Source organism: Cuculus canorus, chromosome 7 (assembly GCF_017976375.1).
Source record: "Cuculus canorus isolate bCucCan1 chromosome 7, bCucCan1.pri, whole genome shotgun sequence".
NCBI classification, from domain to species: Eukaryota; Metazoa; Chordata; class Aves; order Cuculiformes; family Cuculidae; genus Cuculus; species Cuculus canorus.
Genome location: NC_071407.1, coordinates 15,315,866 through 15,334,458, shown reverse-complemented (window position 1 = coordinate 15,334,458; position 18,593 = coordinate 15,315,866). Strand labels below are relative to the sequence as shown.

At 53.5% G+C, this 18,593-nt stretch overlaps 1 protein-coding gene across 1 annotated transcript; it reads right to left on the bottom strand.

The window, feature by feature from the left end:
• Positions 1-131: 131 nt before the first annotated feature.
• ABCC2 (ATP binding cassette subfamily C member 2) lies at positions 132-17,942 on the bottom strand. Its single transcript, XM_054071376.1, has 32 exons — positions 17,785-17,942; positions 17,045-17,218; positions 16,448-16,573; positions 15,247-15,381; positions 14,736-14,858; positions 14,339-14,394; positions 13,858-14,089; positions 13,062-13,246; positions 12,305-12,482; positions 11,561-11,815; positions 11,042-11,107; positions 10,391-10,528; positions 9,917-10,063; positions 9,528-9,612; positions 9,376-9,442; positions 9,051-9,177; positions 8,725-8,901; positions 8,454-8,621; positions 7,966-8,152; positions 6,971-7,103; positions 6,439-6,544; positions 5,969-6,188; positions 5,349-5,503; positions 4,213-4,368; positions 3,911-4,110; positions 3,367-3,493; positions 2,869-2,970; positions 2,631-2,774; positions 2,195-2,353; positions 1,777-1,943; positions 1,234-1,428; positions 132-802 (listed from the first exon to the last, which is right to left on the bottom strand). Exons 1-32 carry the CDS (start codon positions 17,824-17,826, stop codon positions 673-675), a joined length of 4,662 nt encoding a protein of 1,553 aa, XP_053927351.1. The 5' UTR covers positions 17,827-17,942; the 3' UTR covers positions 132-672.
• Between the last annotated feature and the right edge of the window lie 651 nt (positions 17,943-18,593).

The following is an 18,593-nucleotide window of genomic DNA, read 5'->3' as shown; positions in this document are numbered from 1 at the left end:
TTACAATAGCCCCAGGGACCACCTCATTTATTTGCACTACAATCAAAGGGAGCTGTAGGTGCAGGGAAGGCAGGCAGGCCCAGGCTTCTCCAACTCCATGCCAGCAAGTAGTGTTGATGCCTGGGTGTAGCTGTGTCACCCAATTTGAACTCCCCCCATGTGTGCATGCATAACCCATATTAACAGCTCCCCCAAATGCTAGCCAGGTTTAAAAGTAAACTGAGGCTTATTTAGCATGCTTTAAAGTCAAACTTTTAGTTGGAAGATTTGAACAGTTATAAAAAGTAATAAATTATAACATTCAGTCTTAGATCAAGCTAAATTTCATTCCATAGCACTACAGCGTCTCAGCTTGGTTTCCCTGGTGTGGTGAAGTACAAACACCAAGACCCTCAGGGAGCCATGATCTCTCTGCCTGGAAGATAATTTTTCCCCTCTATACTGGAATAAATTATGCAGCTCCAGACCCTCATGTGCCCAGCAGGCAGGGTGTGGTAGCAAGGCTAACAGCTCACTCAACTCCAGATCCTCTCTCCCCAACAGCCAGAGAAGCCACCCTCTCCTCTTCCCAGCTGCAGAAAGGCAAATTCCTGGGCTTGGTGAGTGCCAGTGGGAGGGAACTGCCCCCCCCCCCCAACACACACACTCCCCCCGCACACTGCTCCTCTCCATCTACAACATGGTGGTTTCTGCATTCGTGATGCCAGCATCCTTCGCCATGGCGGAGAAGACACCGTCCTTTTTGAGCAGCTCCGAGGGGCTGTCGTATTCCACAATCCTCCCGGCTTGCAGCACCATCACCCTGGCAGCAGGGAACAAGAAGGCCTGAGCTCCCAGGATCCCAGCTGATGGCACTGCTGGCACCAGCACCACAGCCCCACCACCCTTCACTCCTCCTACAGCCACATTTTGCAGTTCACCTCTCAGTACAGAGGTGAAAACAGAGCTCCTCTCCACCCTGTGCTGGTGGGTGACACACATAAGGTGTCAACAACTCCTTTATGGCCTCTTGCTGTAAAGAAAGACCCCAAAAAATGTTTCTCTCCACAAAGGCATAACTACTACATGTCCATCCTTCCCATCCCTCAATTCTGCCCTCGTGGAAGCTCTGTATAGTGCTGTCCAAGACACTGCATCCACCCCTGCCCCTCTGGCTGCATCCTTGCTTCTGCTGCTGGCCATCTCTTGCCCATCCTAGGAACCCAGAGTCCCATTCCCTTGCCCCACGGGTACCTGCTGCTGTCCATGATGGTGTGGAGGCGGTGGGCGATGGTAAGGACAGTGCAGGCAGCAAACTCACTTCGGATTGTTGTCTGGATTAAATGATCAGTTTCCAGATCTACGGCTGCTGTTGCTTCATCAAGGATGAGGATCTTGGCTTTGCGGAGGAGGGCCCGGGCCAGGCACACGAGCTGCCGCTGCCCAACACTGGGATGCAGAGGGGAACAAGTCACAAGGTAGACACCAGCGTGGCTTCTGCACAGCTAATGCCACACACTGCCCTGACCCCAACACCGTGCCTGCCCAGCCCTCCCTGGTGGATCATCTGCCACCCTGTAAACCACATCCCTCAGCATATTGCTATCTGGGTCACCATGGGAGGGTTGGCTCACACTGGCTCCCTGGCAGCCCTGACTCCTGGACCGTTTTCGCCTACCTTTACTCCCAGAAGCTTATGTGCCCTTGTCCCTGGACAGCCTCTCTGCCAGAGGCTGCTATTGCAGGCTGTTCCCTCGGACCAGGGTAAGAGAGGGGAATGGGTATGCCTCTGCTCACCTCAGGTTCTCCCCTCCCTCGCTCACAAGATGCAGCAGCCCCTCGGGAAGGTCTTGCACATATGTCTTCAGGTGGGCCAGCTCAAGGGCCTTCCAGACCTCCTCATCTGTGTACTGGTCAAAGGGGTCCAGGTTCATCCGCAGAGTGCCAGTAAAGAGCACGGGATCCTGCCAGGCACAGCACCATGTTCAGTGGTGCCATGGCCACTCAGCAGGGGCAGTGGGGCCAGCCTGAGTCTGGCCACATCCTGCCCACCTCGCTGCCCGCAGCTGGGCAGGGGAGGTGGCGATGGCATGGTCTCAGCCCCTTGGACTCCCCACAGCACCCAGGAATCCACTAAGAGTGATGTGGTGCCCAGGCAGAAGAGCCTGGGAAGGCCATGAAGCAGTCACACATAGAAAGCTGGGGATGATCTCACCTGGGGGATGATGGTGAGGTTCTGGCGAAGGTCATGGAGGCCAATCGTTGCTATATCCACCTCGTCAATGATGATCGTCCCTCCAGCAGCCTCCAGCACCCGGAACAGGCAGTTGGTGAGGGAGGATTTCCCAGCCCCAGTGCGGCCCACAACCCCAACCTGTGGAAGCAGATATTTAGACCAGATGACAGGGTGGAAAAAAACAGCGCAGATAATCCTCATCTTGGTCTGGTGGACCTTTCTACTCTGCAACTACAATCACCATCTCCCAGACTGTCTACTTTGGTGCCCGCCCTGCAGCTTGACTCCCCAGGAGCCACATCCCATCACCATCCCTCCCCAGGCCACAGACTGAAGCTGACTGAAGGACAGACAACTTTAACACCATATCGCCATGGAAAGAGTGTAGTAAGGGCAGAGGCAGAGATGTCCTCACCTTCTCGGTGCTTCCAATATCGCAGGTGATCCCCTGAAGAACCAGCTCCAGTTCAGGTCGGTAACGAACTTTGTAGTCAATAAATCGGATCTCACCTTTGCTGGGCCAGCCACGGGGTGGACGCTTTTCTGTCACCCATGGAGCCTGGGGGCACGGGAGCGTTAGGGGGCTGCACCCTGCAGTGCTGGCTGGCACCAAGCTGTGCAGCGGGGGGTTGCCTGGACCTTGGTCTCCTCACCTCATTCTCCACCTTTGTGTATTCGTGTACCCGCTCCACGGCCACAATGTTCGTCTCCAGTTCTGAAGACGTCCGCACCAGCCAGTTCAGCGTCTGGGTTACCTGCATGGCAGAGCCCAGAGGATGCAGAGCTCAGTGGCACCCAGGACAACCACCTCCCACCTCAGCACAGGGACTCAGCTCAGGCATGAGCATCCCTAGCCTGGCCCCTAACTCTCCACTCCCCTGCCACAGCCCACTCTCCCCAGCCCTTCAAAAGTTTTGCTGTAGCATCTGTGATCCACAGTGGAAACATGCTCTTCCCCACAGGAGCAAGTAACCCCCTCACACTGGAGTGTGTGCTCCCCTGGCTCCACAACAGCTCCTCAGCTGATGGGACACCCCAGTTAGTCCCTTCTCTGTGGATCAGAGCTGGAGACAGGGCAGCATCCTGCAGCCAGCCCAAAGCTCCTAGAAACAGCCCTGTCCTGGAAAAAGAAAAAGCTTTCATTGACTCACGTTGAGGGCAGAGGAGACAGAAAGACCCACGATGCCGCCCTCCAAAGTGCCCTTTGAAATCACAGCTAGAAGTGCAGAGAAGAAGACCACCAGGCTCCCAACAAACTCCAGACGAATAGCCAGCCACCTGCACCGGGAGAAGATGCCTGAGGGGTAGTGGGAGAGGCACCTGCCAAAGTACCCACCCACTACACCCAAAGTACCCACCCAGTAGCACATCAACACCAGATACCGCCCCCATCGCACTCCCATCTGTTCTGGAGCATCAGCCTCTTCCCAGAACAAGAGCATCTCAGCCCTTGACAGCACAGCTCACCCTGCCCAGGCTCTGGACACTTTCAGAGGACCAGAATCTGGCTTTCAAAAATCTCCCTAAAACATCTCCTTCCCACAGATGACGTCCCTGTTGCAAGCTCCCCCAGTTCCTACACAGACCCTCAGTCCTGAAATCAAGAGAGACAACTGCAGCATCTCATGGGTCTCCCTCAGGACCTCAGGGCAGGGGTGCTGCGGGCTGTATTGTGGCATAAGGAGTAAAACTCACCTATTTGAGATTATCCAGGAGTAAACACTTTTCTGATTGATGTCCATAGTGCTCTCATTCTGCTGCAGGAACCGTTCTTGGTGTCCATAGGCACGGATCACAGAAAGGCCTGACACCGTCTCACCAAAGTGGGAGTAGATGGGAGACCTAGTTACAGAGTCCAGACGCCGTAGCTGGCGTGACGTGGAGACGTAGAAGCGCTGAAATGAGGGATGCAGCTTTGTTACCAACACAAAGCCCAACAGCAACAAAGATACTGCTCTAAGCAGGGCAGAGGATTCTCTCAAGCCCCAGTTACTCACCAGCACAAAATAGTAGAAGATGCCCAAGGGAATGATAACGAGAGCGAAGAATGGGGTGGCCAGGGAGATCATGATCAATGTGCTAATGATGCCCATGAAACAGGAGAGCCAGCTGCGGAAGGACATGGGAATGGTCTCGTCTATCGTGAAGATGTCCTGGAGCACACAGAGTAGTGGGGACAAGCAGTCAGTGACCCCGAGGAGAGAAAGAAGTCCAAAGGCTCCATAAATACAGGATTCCTACAAGCTTGTGTGGTAACACAATGCCAGACACTTGCAAAAATACTGGATAACAATGAATTGGTGTTAGGGTCACAACTCCATTTAGGGTCACACCTCTGAGCTTGGAAATGCCTGATTTAACAAAGAAGCTTTCTTTAATATTCTCCTGTAGCACAGATCAGCTTTGGGAAATGCATCTTCATCTGGACCCAGGATGCAGGAGCAGGAGCTGAGGCAGAAAGAAGAACAGGGCTGACCCCAGGCCCATGCACCTGCACCCAGGTCTCCAGATGGTCATCATCCTTCTCCTAGCTCAGCACCACATACTCCTTCATCTCAGAGTAAACCCAGCAGGTCCATAGGCTTGATCTCAAGAGAGATTTTTATACCTCAAAATCAACAGATGTCACTGCAAAAAACATGGAGTGGCTTCATGCTTGAAAATACCTGTCTGTATTCTCCCTCCTTCCTTGTTTTCTCTTCGTTTTATGAGTCTCACTTACATAGCTAAGACTGTATACTTTGCTGAGTCCATAGCCAGAGTGACAACTCATTACAGGACATGAGCTCTAGGCTCTTGCTTCTCTTGGTAATATACTCTGGACCCTTTTCAGTTTCTCCACATCCCTCTTGACCAGGTGGTCCCAAAACAAGACATAGCATCCAAGTTTGGCCTCCCTAGCACTAAGCAGAGGAGATAACTGCTGTGATCTGACCACTTGCCTCCTAGTATAGCCCAAGGTATGGTTTACCTCACAGTCAACCTCACATCCACCATGGCCTTCTGGTCCCTTCCTGGCCCTGATCAGGGTTCATCTGTGCAGTGCTGAACAGCAACAGGGTTATGCTGTCACCTAACGCTCTCCAAACCCGCCATAACTAACACCTTCTTGATGTTGGGACTCTTCTCTTACCTTGGCAAACCTATTCACAATGCGGCCAGTCGGGGTTGTGTCGAAAAAGCTCATGGGCACACGCAGGATGTTGCTGAGAAGTTGCTGATGCATCACCCGAGAGGCTTGCATGGAACCACGAGCAGACAGAATGGTTGCAAAGAGCAGGAAGATTGCTGCAAGGAGACCACAGGACAGTCATCACCAGCTCACGTGAGACACTGGCCACAGGCACTCCTTGGCTCAGGGGACACATCAACAGCAACAAGCCAGCAGCTCTGCAGTGAGCCACAGTGGTAAACCTGCAGCCCAGCTTCTTGGGAGGCCCTGGTAACTGTGTTCCACCACTGCAGAAGAATGCTAACACTTTTGGAAAGCCTTAGCAATTTCTCCAAACTGATTAAGGACTACAATCTTCAACCTAAGGGGGCAACACAGACTTCTTTGGGCAATTTATGCTGGCTTCAGACTGATATCTGTCCCAGTTCAGCCAGGAGCCAAAAAGAAGGCAGCAGCAGACAAATGAACACAATGCTGGGTCTCCTGCTCCTTGCCACACTGCTGTTTGCAGGCTTTGCGAACCATATCCCTTCTGGACTGCACAGCCAAGGTCAGCAGGACCCCTGTGCTCCCACACTCACCTTGTGACACTCCCAGTGCCCCAAAGACACCGATCCGCAGGTCTCGCTGGTCTACAGGATAGGTCTGGTTCAGATAGTGCTGTGCATCATCAGTCCAGTCGCTGAGCCACAGGTTGGTCCCCACGTAGGCAACATACTGTCCGACATAGCCCATGGCAATGAAGAAAGAATACCACAAGCCAACAGCACGCAGGTACCGCAGGTACATGGAGAACTTCACCTGTGGACCAATTCAGCCCATCACTGCTGCCCAGCAAACCATGTCCAATGACATCCAGCCTTTGAACTCCCACCCTTGCTCCCCACAGTGCTTCCCTTCACCATCAGCCCCAGGCACCTTCATCTCCTTCAATAGCTTTTGCCTGCAATGGGGCCACAGAAAGACAGCAATGGCTTCTCTGAGCCAAAGTCAGGGCCTTGTAGTACTGAGCCAGGGCAGCATCAGTGCCCACCCCATCCATTCTCCTCACCTTGCCAGTTTCCACAGCTTCTTTCTCAATCAGTTGCTGTCCCTTCAGCTTCTTGGGGGGCTCCTCCGGGGCCTTCTTCCAGGAGCTGGTGCTGCATTTACTAACGCTGCAGGGAGGTGATGGGCACTGTTAGTCACAGGGTACTGGATGGGTCCTTCTCTTCTGGGGGTCCATCCCCACACTGCTTTGGGACTCCAGTCCTGGAGCACTCTGAGAAATCTGTATAAGCTTTGAATGAGTTGAGGGGAAGCATTAGGTGTCTGCAGCCACAAAATCATAGCTGTTGTCTCCAAAACCAGAACCAGACAGTGGCAGGAGTTTCATGGAAGACTATAAGGCTATGACACACTAATGTGAGGAAAGGTAAGGTCAGATTCTCCTAACACAGCTCAGTTGGTGGTAGGAGTAGGCAGGAAGCACCCCAGCCCCTTCTCCAAAGAAATCCCTCCCATTAAAGCCCCCAAACCCCCAACTTTGAGGGAGCAGCACAGAGACCAAGGGAGAGACCTGAAACCTCAGATGAAGTTCCCACCTGCGACTGAACTTTCTTCGGTGGATGCTGGCCTCTCGCTTCAGGGTCATGGTCACCACATCATCAGGGCCCTCCTCCACACAAGGCTCAGTGCCTTCATCACCCTGTTCTTCATCCTGAGCTAAAGCAACAGCTACAAGCACAGGGATGAGGGAAGGCAGAATCAGGCCCTGAGGAGAGAGCTGATCCCATGCACCACACCTCTGCTGCACTCAGCTCCACCTCAGACCCAGGCTGTGTTCTACCACCACACATCACACCTGTTCCAACTCTATTGCAAGCTTAGTACAGCAGGAGAAGGAAGAAATCCGTTGTGCTGGAGGGATAACTGACAGAGGAAATAGGGCTAAAGACCTGCATGGAAGCAGTCCCTGCTGCTGAGTTATCCCAGCATCACCACTGCGACTTGAAGAAGAAATTTGTGCTAATTTTGTAGGTGCAAGATCTGGTAGGTCATGTCACTCCAGTTCGGGAGCATCCCTTTAGGAAGGTGGAGATGGGTCCTGTGGGGATGGACTGGGAATAGCCAGGCTCCAGCTGCACAACTGAGCTGAGCCCAGGCAGGGTGAGCACCCACCTGACCTGACACCACTCCTCTACATATAGCTGAGGGACATGATAAAGATGAAATTTTATCCAATAGCATGTTCAGAATAAACCAAAAGATCTACCTCACCCCATCACCACTAAGACATGAAGTTGATTGCCACATCAGACTATGCGACACGTAAATACAAATTTACTAAAAAAGGAGTGAAAAAATAAGACAGGTCCTTTACTGGCTGTTCAACACAATGCTGGGATGTAAATCTTGGGCAGAAGGTCCTTGTGTTCCTGATTGCCAGAAGCTGGAAAGGATTCACAGTGGCCACCACGGGGGGCCTTGGCTGGATAGAGCCAGGTCAGAATGACAGATCAGGTCTTGAGGTTTTCATAACCCCAAGACACACACACGGCCCCTTCTAACTGCTGCATTCCCGTTGTGTTCCCAGTACCTGAGGTATTTTTGTCTGAAGCATCCTCCTCCTGGCTGCCGTACAAGTTCAGGAACTGGGCAAAGGCCCCCCTGTTTGCAAGCAGGGTGCTGTAGGAGCCGTGCTCAGACACTGCTCCTGCCACCAGCACCACGATGTTATCGACCTGGGGCAGGAAACTGATACTGTGCGTCACCAAGATCCGTGTCTGCAACAAAGTGGTTGCAGGGCAGTGAGCAACAAAACATGCTATGCGTCCCAGCCATGGGCCTGCAGACTCTCCATCCCCTAGTAGGGGATCATTCTGCTTATCAGTGCCTGGCTATGGGGACAAGGGACACCCCTCCGGTGACCCATGAGGTCTGTCCTGCCTGCTGCAGCTCCATGTGAAAGCCACAGAACCCCGCTCTGTCCCAAGCAAGCAAATTCAGCCTTCCCTGGATGGCCAATACCATGACAGTGCCACTTCTGTCTGGGTGGGTGGTGTGGAGGAGGGCACGGGTGCTCACCTTCTTTTGCAGCAGCCCTTTTGGCCCCAGCACGTGATCGAAGAGGTGCTTGCCAACGTGAGCATCCACAGCAGACAATGGGTCATCCAGGACATAGATGTCTGCGTTGCTGTACACTGCCCGGGCCAGGCTGACTCGCTGCTTCTGGCCCCCACTCAGGTTAATGCCCTGGAAAAGAAGGGACGTCTCTGAGCCCTGAGCTGGCACAAGGCAACAGCTCTGTCCTCTGCCACGGGTGCTATGGGAAACTCAGAATGCCCAGGGCTGATACCTTCTCTCCAATTTCTGTCTGGTCACCCGCAGGCAGCAGTTCCAGGTCTGGAAGGAGGGCACAGGCCTTGATGACCTGCTGATACCTGGCTTCATCCAGTTCTGACCCAAAAAGGATGTTGTCTTTCAGTGTGGCATTCTGGATCCAGGCCTGCTGAGGGACATAGGCCAGCGAGCCCTGGAAGAGAGACACGAGAATGCTGTCATCTTCTGCAGCTTGTCCTTGCCCCAAGCTATGACGTCAAGACCAGTGTTGCCGTGCTGCCTCCCCACTGAGCTTTGAGGCAGCCCTAGATTTATTTCCCTGTGCCAACCGGTTCCTCTTACCTGAATATTGATGTGTCCTTTGATATGCTCCATCTCCCCAAGCATGGCTGACACCAGTGAAGACTTGCCTGAGCCCACGGCCCCAACCACAGCCACCAGGCTCCCAGGCACGATGTCCAGGGTGACACTGCAATGACATGAGGGCTAAGGAAGCAGCAGTGACGAGTCACCCACCAGCCTCTGCATGTGACTAGCATGAAGCAGTATCTCTGGGGCACTCACCTCTAGCGGCACTGTGAGAGTTGACTGCCATCCTCAACCACCAACATAAAAAAAGTCCCTCTCTCCACACCCATCTGCCCCCAACATGGAGTGGAATACTCACTCTCTTATTGCAGCATTGCCATCCTGCTCCCATGCAAACGTGGCCTCGGAGAACCTCACAGCGCTGCCTGTCAGCAGAGAACCATCCCTCAGGGTTAGGAAAGCCCAGGGCTGCGTCAGCCCGTGACCTGCCTAACCTGGAGGTTCACCTACCTGCAATGGGGTTGTGGTGGATAGCTGAGGTGTCCAAGTCTTCTCCGCCCAGGTAGCGCTCCAGCCTTGCAGTCGACACATTGGTCTGCCATGGCAGAAAGAGGATGGTATGTGGGCATGGGGCGCAGCTGGGTGGGCTGGCTGGAGCCCTGCCATCAGAGCACCCCAGACACACAGCTCCCACTCAAACACCAGCATCAGCCTCTGAGCCCCAGCCCTGAGTCACACAGGTGAGTCCTGCCCCAGCCCCCTGCCAGCAGAGTCCTGGGCACTGACCCCTGGGTGCCCAAGACCTGAGTGTGTGCCACCACACACCTGAGCCCTATGTGCTGGTTTGGGCAGACGTATTGTGATCCCCCCTGCACCCCCTGCCCTATATGAGGGCTGACCTGCACCAGGGAAGAGAGGACCATAGGCAGCATGGCCATGGGGAAGCGCAGCACATTGAAAAGGGAGATGGCAGTGAAGGCCTTCTGTGCATCCAGTATGTTGTTCTCATCCACCAGCACGTAGACGGCAAAGCTGGCCAAGGAGACCTAGGAGATAGCAGGAAAAGCCATCGTCAGTGTGTTTGTGAGCAGCCCTGTCCTTCATGCTCCCCTAAGGCATCAGCAATGCCTTCCTGCTGGGGACCTGTTTCCCTCCTGCTTCCCTTCTCACCACTCTAACAAGAACATCTTTCCACTGCAGCTCTCCTGCTAGAAGCCAGGACCCTACTCTGCATCCAAGGCATCTATCAGTCACCCCCTTCCTCACTGTGGGAGCACTACAGCTGACATTCCCGGTCTTTCCCATCCCCTTAGGCACAGCCCAACCCCAGCTCTAAGGAAGGTGCAGCCCTCCCCAGACCTGCTGGCACTCACCAGGAAGGGGGCACATGTGAACACAAAGACAGAGATTGACTGCAGGTAACTGAAGTTCACTAAGTCCTTGAGCTCACGTGCCCGGATCTCATTGACTCGCTTCTCAAATGAGGGCTCCCAGGCAAAAAGCTTCAGGATCTGCGGGATGACCAGGGTGACAGGGTGTTGGTTTCATGGGAATGCCCACCTTCACACTCAGCTCTCCAGTGGCCAGCACCTCCATCTTCAGCTCCTGGCTTGCTCAGAAGCCTGCTTGGGCATTGCCTCTCACCTGCCTTGCCCCACAGCTCAGAGCACTTCCTTGCAGCATTCCCACTCCCTCACCCTTGGCTTAGGGGTCACTTGCCAGCCCCCCTGCTACCATGGCAGCCTGATCACCACCACAGACATCCAGAAAAGCCCCAGAAGCCCCTTTCTTGGCTCCCAAGTCTTGGTCCAGGCACCCAGAGCTCCTCCCCAGCCAACCTTTCAAAAGATGAAGAAGCCAATGGAATTGCAGAGACTGAGGCTTGGTTAACTCGGACACAGGGGCCTCAAGCTATACTGTAACATTGGTGCTGTAGCGTTGTACAGCTCTGCTGGCTTCAGGTACAGTGCACCAAGAAGAGGGGGTGCAGCAGCTACCCAGGGGGTCTCCACTCCATTGCTCACCTTGATTCCATTGAGGATTTCACCCATTATTTTCATGCGTTCATCCTTGTTCTTCATGTTTCTCACCTACAAAGAGAAAAGCCAGATGTCATTTAAGCAGACAGCAGCTCACCTTTGGAAATACATCTGGGCTGCTGCAGGGAAGGGAAAGGTCCAGAACCCAGAGAAGCCATCCCACAAAGTGAGGCCTTGGCTCCCTGAGGCTATGGACAACCTGGGAAAAAACAGCACCCTGTTGTCAGGTTTATTTTATGGTTGGTAATATATTGCTTTCTACTGAGCCCTGCCCAGGTTCAGCTGTGATGGCAGAACAGGTCACACCTGCCTCCCACTCATCTCAGCTGATCACTCCTTGGGGCTCAGGCTAGAGATATTCCCAGCCCAAGTCAGATAACTTCCTAGGCTGGGAAAGATCAAGAGCGTAACAGGGAAGGGTAGGAGAGCATGGAAAATTAATGAGGGAGCAACAGAGGGCCTCAGGAGTGAGAAGCCAAAGATGACCTTGCACCCACCACTGACCTGGATGGTTTTGGCCCTGGCAACCAGGAACGCATTTATGGGTATGAGCAGCACCATGACTGCAATGCCAGCCAGGACAGAGGGGCCCAGCTCTTCCCAGAGAAAGACGATGGACAGGATAATTTGTAGAGGGGATGACCACAGCTGGTGAACGAAGTTGGCCATGTCCATGAACCTCTGGGCATCGGCTGACATCAGATTCACAGTCTCTCCCACTGTGGACTCCTTGCGGGTGGCACTGGACATGGTGAGTGCCTGCAGAGAGAAAGCAAAGCCACCACATACCAGCCTGCAAGCAGTCTGGCTGCCAGCAGCATGGCACAGAGCAGGGAATTAGCAGGCTAGGCTGAAACTGCTTCCCAGTTTGCTCCTGGTTCCTCTCTGTTGGCCATGTTTTCTGTCATCGTTGCCTGCAGGCCAGGAGCCACCATATGCTTGAGGCAAACAAAGACAGCCCCCATGCAGGAATCCCAGTGGCCACTGCCCTAGGTGTTGCACTGCTCTGAAGAGAAACCTCTCTTAGCTCCTGGTAGCTGCCAAACACACACCCAGGTCCCAGGCAGAACTAGCATCCACAGTGCCCCCAGCACTGGGTGTCCCACAGACAAGCTCTCCCTGTGTTTCCCTGGGAAGTAACAGACATACAACCCCATTACCCCAAGCCGACAGGGCAGGCAATGGATGCTGGTATCCCCAGCCCAGCTTGGAGAAAGCCAACAGCGGTGATCACAGGGCCATACCAACCTTCTTGTAGATAGCAGCGATGAGACTGGCACGCACATTTATGCCAAGCTGGAAGCACAAGCTGAAGTACTGCTGCAGGCAGAGGGACTGGATCAGCGCTGCCAGGAAGAGCAAGATGGCATACAGGTAGCCTTGCCAAGCAAAGGCATCTTCATCTGACACAAAGGCGATCAGCAGCCTGGAGAGCAGAGCAGCCCATGAGGCTCACACACTACTGAGACAAACCCTGGCAGGATGCTCCAAACCAGTGCAGGGAGAGCAACCTCACGGGAGCAGTGACAGAGCCTCTGCACAAGCAGCTGGCTCGACACACAGCAGCCTGGGGATCCCAACCCCAGGGACACTGTATTTCAGGTAAAGCGAGTGGGTCACTTGCATTACATCATCCACAGACTGTGCAGCTCTGTAAAACAAATGGGACAGGTCCTGGGGGGCTGAGCTCACTGACCCATGAAGGGTCTCAAAGAAGAGCCAGAACTGTTCCCAGGGAGGGAGCAGGACTGCATAACAAAGGAAGTAGGGACCAAGGAGCAAGATATCATCCCTAAGAGCTTGCAGTGACCTCAGATCAGTTCTTCATTAAACTGTAACCCAATATGTTCTTGAACCTTTGGTGAGGGCACAAAAGGCCCCCAGGGTGTGAGGCTGGGAGAGGCACACATATGGACATGGTGGGACTGGGCGCAGTGCACACAGGGAGGCAGTGCAGCTGGGTGCAAAGCCAGGCCAGGAACAGGAAAAGAGAGAAAGAACTCACTTCAGCAGCTGCGGGCTGACAAACACAAGTCCATCATGCACCAGCTTGAAAACCACTGACAGCAAGAGGTTCTGCCAGAAGGTCTTGCACAGGGTTTTCACCAACCAGCCCCTGGGGTAATCCTTATGAGGGCCAGAGTCCCCTTTATCCTTCTTCTTCTTCTTCTTCTTTGGCGGCTTCTCCTCCTAGAGGGAAACGCACACAGAAGTAAAGGAGCTGGTTGTGCAGGCTCCTCACACCTGGATGAACACTTCCAAGGCTGTGCTACAGCCTCCGTGGGTATCCTTAAAGAAGCTGTAGCTTTACCAGGCCTGTTGTATTCCCTCTCACTGCTCTCTGCTCATGTCATACACACCTGGTACCAATACCTCTCTCATGCACCAAAGATAATTGTTGCAAACCTCAGACCAGCCTGAACCTCTCAAGCCAAAAATCAGGCACCGCAGAACTAATTTGAGACCAAGGGTGATCACAGAGTGATGTTCACCCGACCTTGCTGCTAGGAGGTATCTGGGATATGGAAAGACAAAGATAAAGGAGCTGCTTGTACTGCAGACTTGAGGGTGGTTCCTTCCTGTAGGGCAGAAGGACGGAGACTTTCTTGGTCTCTCAAAGTCAAAATATGAGGATCTGCTGAGGACTGGGAAGACTGTGTCAAGGGTTTCCCCATCCCATGCCCTTGCATACTCAAAGAGGGTAAAACCCAGCAAAGGAGGTTGCAGGGAGGTGAGATGGCTCTGCTCCCCAAGGCTAGACTTTTGGTCCCATGCAATGCCAGGAGCGGGAAGAGATTTACCAGCATCAGGATGTCCTGGCTCTGGGCCTTGCTCATGTTGTTCCCATGATCTGGGTCACCTTCTCGGCGTCTTTTCTTGTATTTCCGTTTCTGCAGTTCTGCTTGGGCCTTCCTCACTGACGTCTTCATGTTCGTCTCCAAAACAGCATACATAGCCCGTGTCTTGTCTTTATCTTTCAATTCCCAGATATCCTCTATCTCCAAGGGCTTGCGGTAGCCCTTGAAAACCGTGCTGTGGGGCAGAGAAGCCTCCCCTCAGCAAGTTTCCCACACTACACCTGTTGGAGAGTCCTTGCTACAAATGCAGAGACTTCACACCCAGCTTGGCCCTGAACTCAGGCCGCACAGACTGCATCAGATGTGGTGTCTCTCATGGCTAGCTCCAAGCAGCCCGTGCTGAAGGCTCTCCCGAACAGGGCTGGGCCAGTTCTAAAGCACCTCTGCATTTTGCCAGCCCAGCCTCCCATGGAGCCCTGCTTACCTGGTGTACCACTCAAAGGTGATGGAGCTCAGGAAGGAGGCTGTCACCTCTGGGTTCTAGGGTACAGAGCAAAATGAGTACGAAGTTATTGTGCACACTGAGGGGTGGTGTTGACAAGAGCTGACTCAGCACCACCAGCAACTAAGGAACCCCAGCGTCCAGCTATAGCAGCTCCAGCCCTAGGGCCCCCATTTTGCAACCAGAAGCAGCTTCTCCTTGGACATACACGCAGATGCCCACGGCTGTAGGCTCCAGCTCTCACTGTACCTCTTACTGAAGCCCACAAGTCTTCCCTCCCACAAGGATCAGGAGGAGTCTCTGCACAGAGCCAGCCCTGCCCTGTGCAATGCCAGCTGGGATGTGGTACCCTGAACCCACTCATGCATGGACCTCGCACCTTCTCCATGATTTCCTTTGTTTCTGGGGCGATGTCTGAGAAGCCTGAGACAAGGAAGAGCAGCAGCTGGAGTCCATAGGAGATGAAGAAAAGGACAAACCGTGGCACGTCAGAGATTGGTGCCTGCAGGAATGGAAAGGCCAGGGTGACTGTTGGGGCTTGTCTCAAGACCACCTGGCACTCAGAGATAAGATCCATCCCCAGGACAGTGAACAAGGCTGGGCCCAATGAAGCAGTGCAAAACTTGCTCTTGGTCCTGGCTCAGCTCCACTTTGTCACCCCTCCCCGCTTGTCCCTGACCTCCTCCTGTAAGTCCACAAAGAGGCTTATGCCTCCCCAAAGATACAGGATGAATTCCAAAAGCAATCCCTTCTTGAGTCTCTTCTGATTGCCCAAGGTCCCTAGGGCAGCTGGAACCTCAATGATACCACTGAGAGCTTGCCAAGAGGTGAAGTCTGAAGGGACTTTGTATGGGGACAGAACAAGACAGAGCTTCCTGACAAAAGCAAACCTGCAATGCTTTCCGGATGAGTGACTGGAATGGCAGTACCCCACAGAGCAGGGACAGTGTCCAGAAGCAGAAAAGTACTCCCGAGTCTCTGCGCAAGCAGAAACGTCGCGTGTCATGGATCAGCAGGACCAGGAGCTGGGGAAAAGAAAATCAGTCAGAGGTTCAGGTAAAGCTGCAGGACTCAATACGTGCTCTAAATGTGCCTTTGAAGCATGTGTCCTCAGACACCAGCTCATGTGGTCTGATGGAATTCACTGCCTTGAAGACACTGAGCTCCCCAGTGCCTGAGCTCACTGCCAACTCTTCGTAAGATTTGGAGTTAATTGCACAGGGCAAAGGTTTATTTCAGGAAGATATAAGATCAGGCTCCTGATAGAAAAAGCAAGGTCCGAAGACAACCTGAAGGTAGAGCAGAGCACTATTTCTCATTTTAGCTGTTCTCACCCCAGATCCTCAGATACACCCAGCTGTGAGCAGTCACAGCCCGTTTCCTATATACTGCCCCCAGACCTGAAACTAAAGCCAGAGACCCAGCAGTGTGGCCTCTCTGGGCAGTACTCTTGCCCTATAATCTCACATGAAGCTGCGTGTGAAACTAAATGACACGACAAAATATGAAGAATGGCAAACAGGAGTGTTACATTTGCTTTTAAGTGTAACTCCTGAGTGTTATGGCTTTCTTAAGCCTGTTAGAACATTCCATGCCTCACACAAGACATTTACAAGTTCCATCAAGCTAACAGCCCTTATGTCTTCAGCTTCCTCCTCTGCCTGGGTATCCTGTGGCACTTTTCAGCTCTTCACACAAAACTGAACAGCAACCCATGGGAAGCTGTGAGACATCGGAGCAGCAAGCCATGGTCTGACATTCACACTGTGCAATCAGTCCTGTGAAACCCACACTGCTGCTACTAAGGCTTCTGCCAGAAAGCTGAGCTGCACTAACAGGTGCAGTATTGATCCCAGTTTTAACAGTAAAAGGAGGGAGACACCATACAACCAGACACTTGTCCTCAACCTACTGCCCTTGTGCACCACCCACACGTGTTCAGGGCTAGTCCCTACCTATCTTACAGGCTACTTTTCCTTTGTGGCCACTGCTTCCAGATGATCTTTGCTATGGGAAGATCTCTGCCTGGCCCTGTGATCTTACACCCCGCCTCTTCAGTGACACACAGCACGTTTACGACTGATCCCTTACCCAGGTGGCGATGTACAGGCTGGGGTTGGTGTACTGGACATCTGGCAGAGGCTCCTGCTCTGTGTCTTCTACAAACGCCACAGCCAACTCTGCCACTGCCGTCAGCAGCAGCAAGGTGGCCAGCACCTGCGGGGAGAGGGAAACAGCTGTCAGGGGAGGGCCAGCCCATCGTGGGAACTGCTGGGAGACAATGCAGTCAGGAGTAAAAGCACTGTGCCCCATACACTGTTACAACCCAAACCTGGCCCAGGAGAGCTTTCCAGCGTCCTGTGAAGCTGCAGCACTTCCACAGAAGCACTGCCATCATTTTAAGCTTGGAGGATAACAGTCTAGAAGATGAGAGGCTCCAGTAAACACCTCAGCCCTCCCTCCCAGTGCATCGCAGCCCTGTTATCCGCTCTGTTCCAGGTGTGTCTCATCCTGGGCTCCCCTTTACATGTCTGTCCTACATGCTACCCTGGCCCATTGTTCCTTCCCTCCTACAACATCTCATCTCTCCACTCCACACCTGACTCCAGCCCAGGGGCTTTTCACTCACCACCTCTCCATCTGAAGTTGCTCCAGCCCGCCCTCTGTGCCACATCAGCCCCACTCTACCTGTTTGATGATGTAGAGTATGGTCACAGATGATCTCTTGGCTCCGGATTTGCACATGGGCAAGAGCTGCCATGGAGCCAGAATCCAGAAGAAGCCAAGGGGGACCCAGACCAGCACAGTCTGCTGGAAGCACACAGGCAAGTCGGCATCTGGACGAGCGAGGAAGGAGTCATTCTGGAGGCAGCAAGGACAGACAGTCAAGTCACTTGGGATGGCTCACCTCTCATCTGTGCTCTCAGCACAAGAGTCAGCACTGCCATAGCTCCTGCCCAACCTGCTCACCCCCACTGCACTCTCCTTCTCAACATCCACCTTTCTGGCCGGGCACTGCCGAGCTCAGCCAAGGTCCCTGGTGATGCCCCCCTACCCATCTATCTGCCAGAACCCAGGAGGGCCTCCCCAACAGCCATGTCTTCCTGGAGCCAAGCCAGCCGCAGCAGCTGGATCCAAATCATTCCCCAAGAGTTCTGTGCAGGGTGTCCTGTGTTCCCATCTGTGGGGTTAAACCAGGACAGAGCTCACTCAGGGAACTATTTGCATTGTTCTCTCATGGATACCACCCAGGCAGAGCACAGAGCTCAGTGCCATGGCAGCCCTGCATAAATACCAGAACCTCAGCCAGATGCTAGCAGTTGGATCTCACTGCCTGAACACGCTGTGAGCCCCGGGATCTACTGTTCTCCCCTTCCACTGAGCATCCTGCCCCAGGAACAGGCAATGGGGATGACACAGTCACTCACCCAAAAGACAGAGCCGCAGAATTCCTCCAAGGCTGCTGACATGGCTCAGGCGAGAAGAGACACCGGCTCCTTCCCTCACTCTGCCTGGCAGTGAGAGCCCTGGGTGGATGCTTGGAATAAAAGTCCCCACACACCCTCCAGTGGCATCGGGACAAACCCCCTGACGATATGCAGTTAATTGTTAACTTGGTCCTGTTGCTCAACACCAAAGACCAAAGCAGTGACCAAAAGGGCTTTGGAAACTGTGTGGACTCTCGAGAAGGGAGGAGAGGAAGGCCCAGGAAAGAGATGAAAGGGGAGATGCAGGGAAGCCACTATCACAGTCACTGCAGAGCACCACAGCCATTGCTGAGAAACCACAGCTTCACCGGTGCACACCAAGACAAGATTGTTTGGACCTACTAAAGACAACCTCACTGGGGAGCAACAGATCTTTCTTGCCAGAACAAGCCTGCTGAGTGCTGCTAAAAAGTTCAGCAAAGGCTGGTCCCTCAGGAGCCAATGATGACAACAGCCTTTTCCTGATGTGCCACCCGGCAAGGAGGTGCTCCTGGCCTGCAAACTTGCAGGACCTGGTAGCTGAGCTGACCACATACTGTACTGCAGTGGTCTTTCCAAGTCCCTAGGATCCAGGTTCCTATTACTAACTTCTGGCCTGCACAGCCTTGAGAAATTCCCAGCTCTTCCTTTTGTTTCACCCTTTCCCTTCTCCCTTTCCCTCATCTCTGTGTTGTCTGCATGTTATGGCACCCAACTGACCACAAAACTCAAGAGACTTTGAATCTTCTTTCTAAGGCAACTCCCAGCAT

Bases quoted from the DNA above. Each gene is read 5' to 3' on its own strand.
- ABCC2 (XM_054071376.1), bottom strand. From the start codon at position 17,826: ATGTCAGCAGCCTTGGAGGAATTCTGCGGCTCTGTCTTTTGG. The intron at 9,443-9,527 runs GTAGGTGAACCT...CTCTGCTGACAG, and splicing joins CCACCACAACCCCATTGCAG to GCAGCGCTGTGAGGTTCTCC. The intron at 8,153-8,453 runs GTGAGCACCCGT...ACTTTGTTGCAG, and splicing joins AAGGGCTGCTGCAAAAGAAG to ACACGGATCTTGGTGACGCA.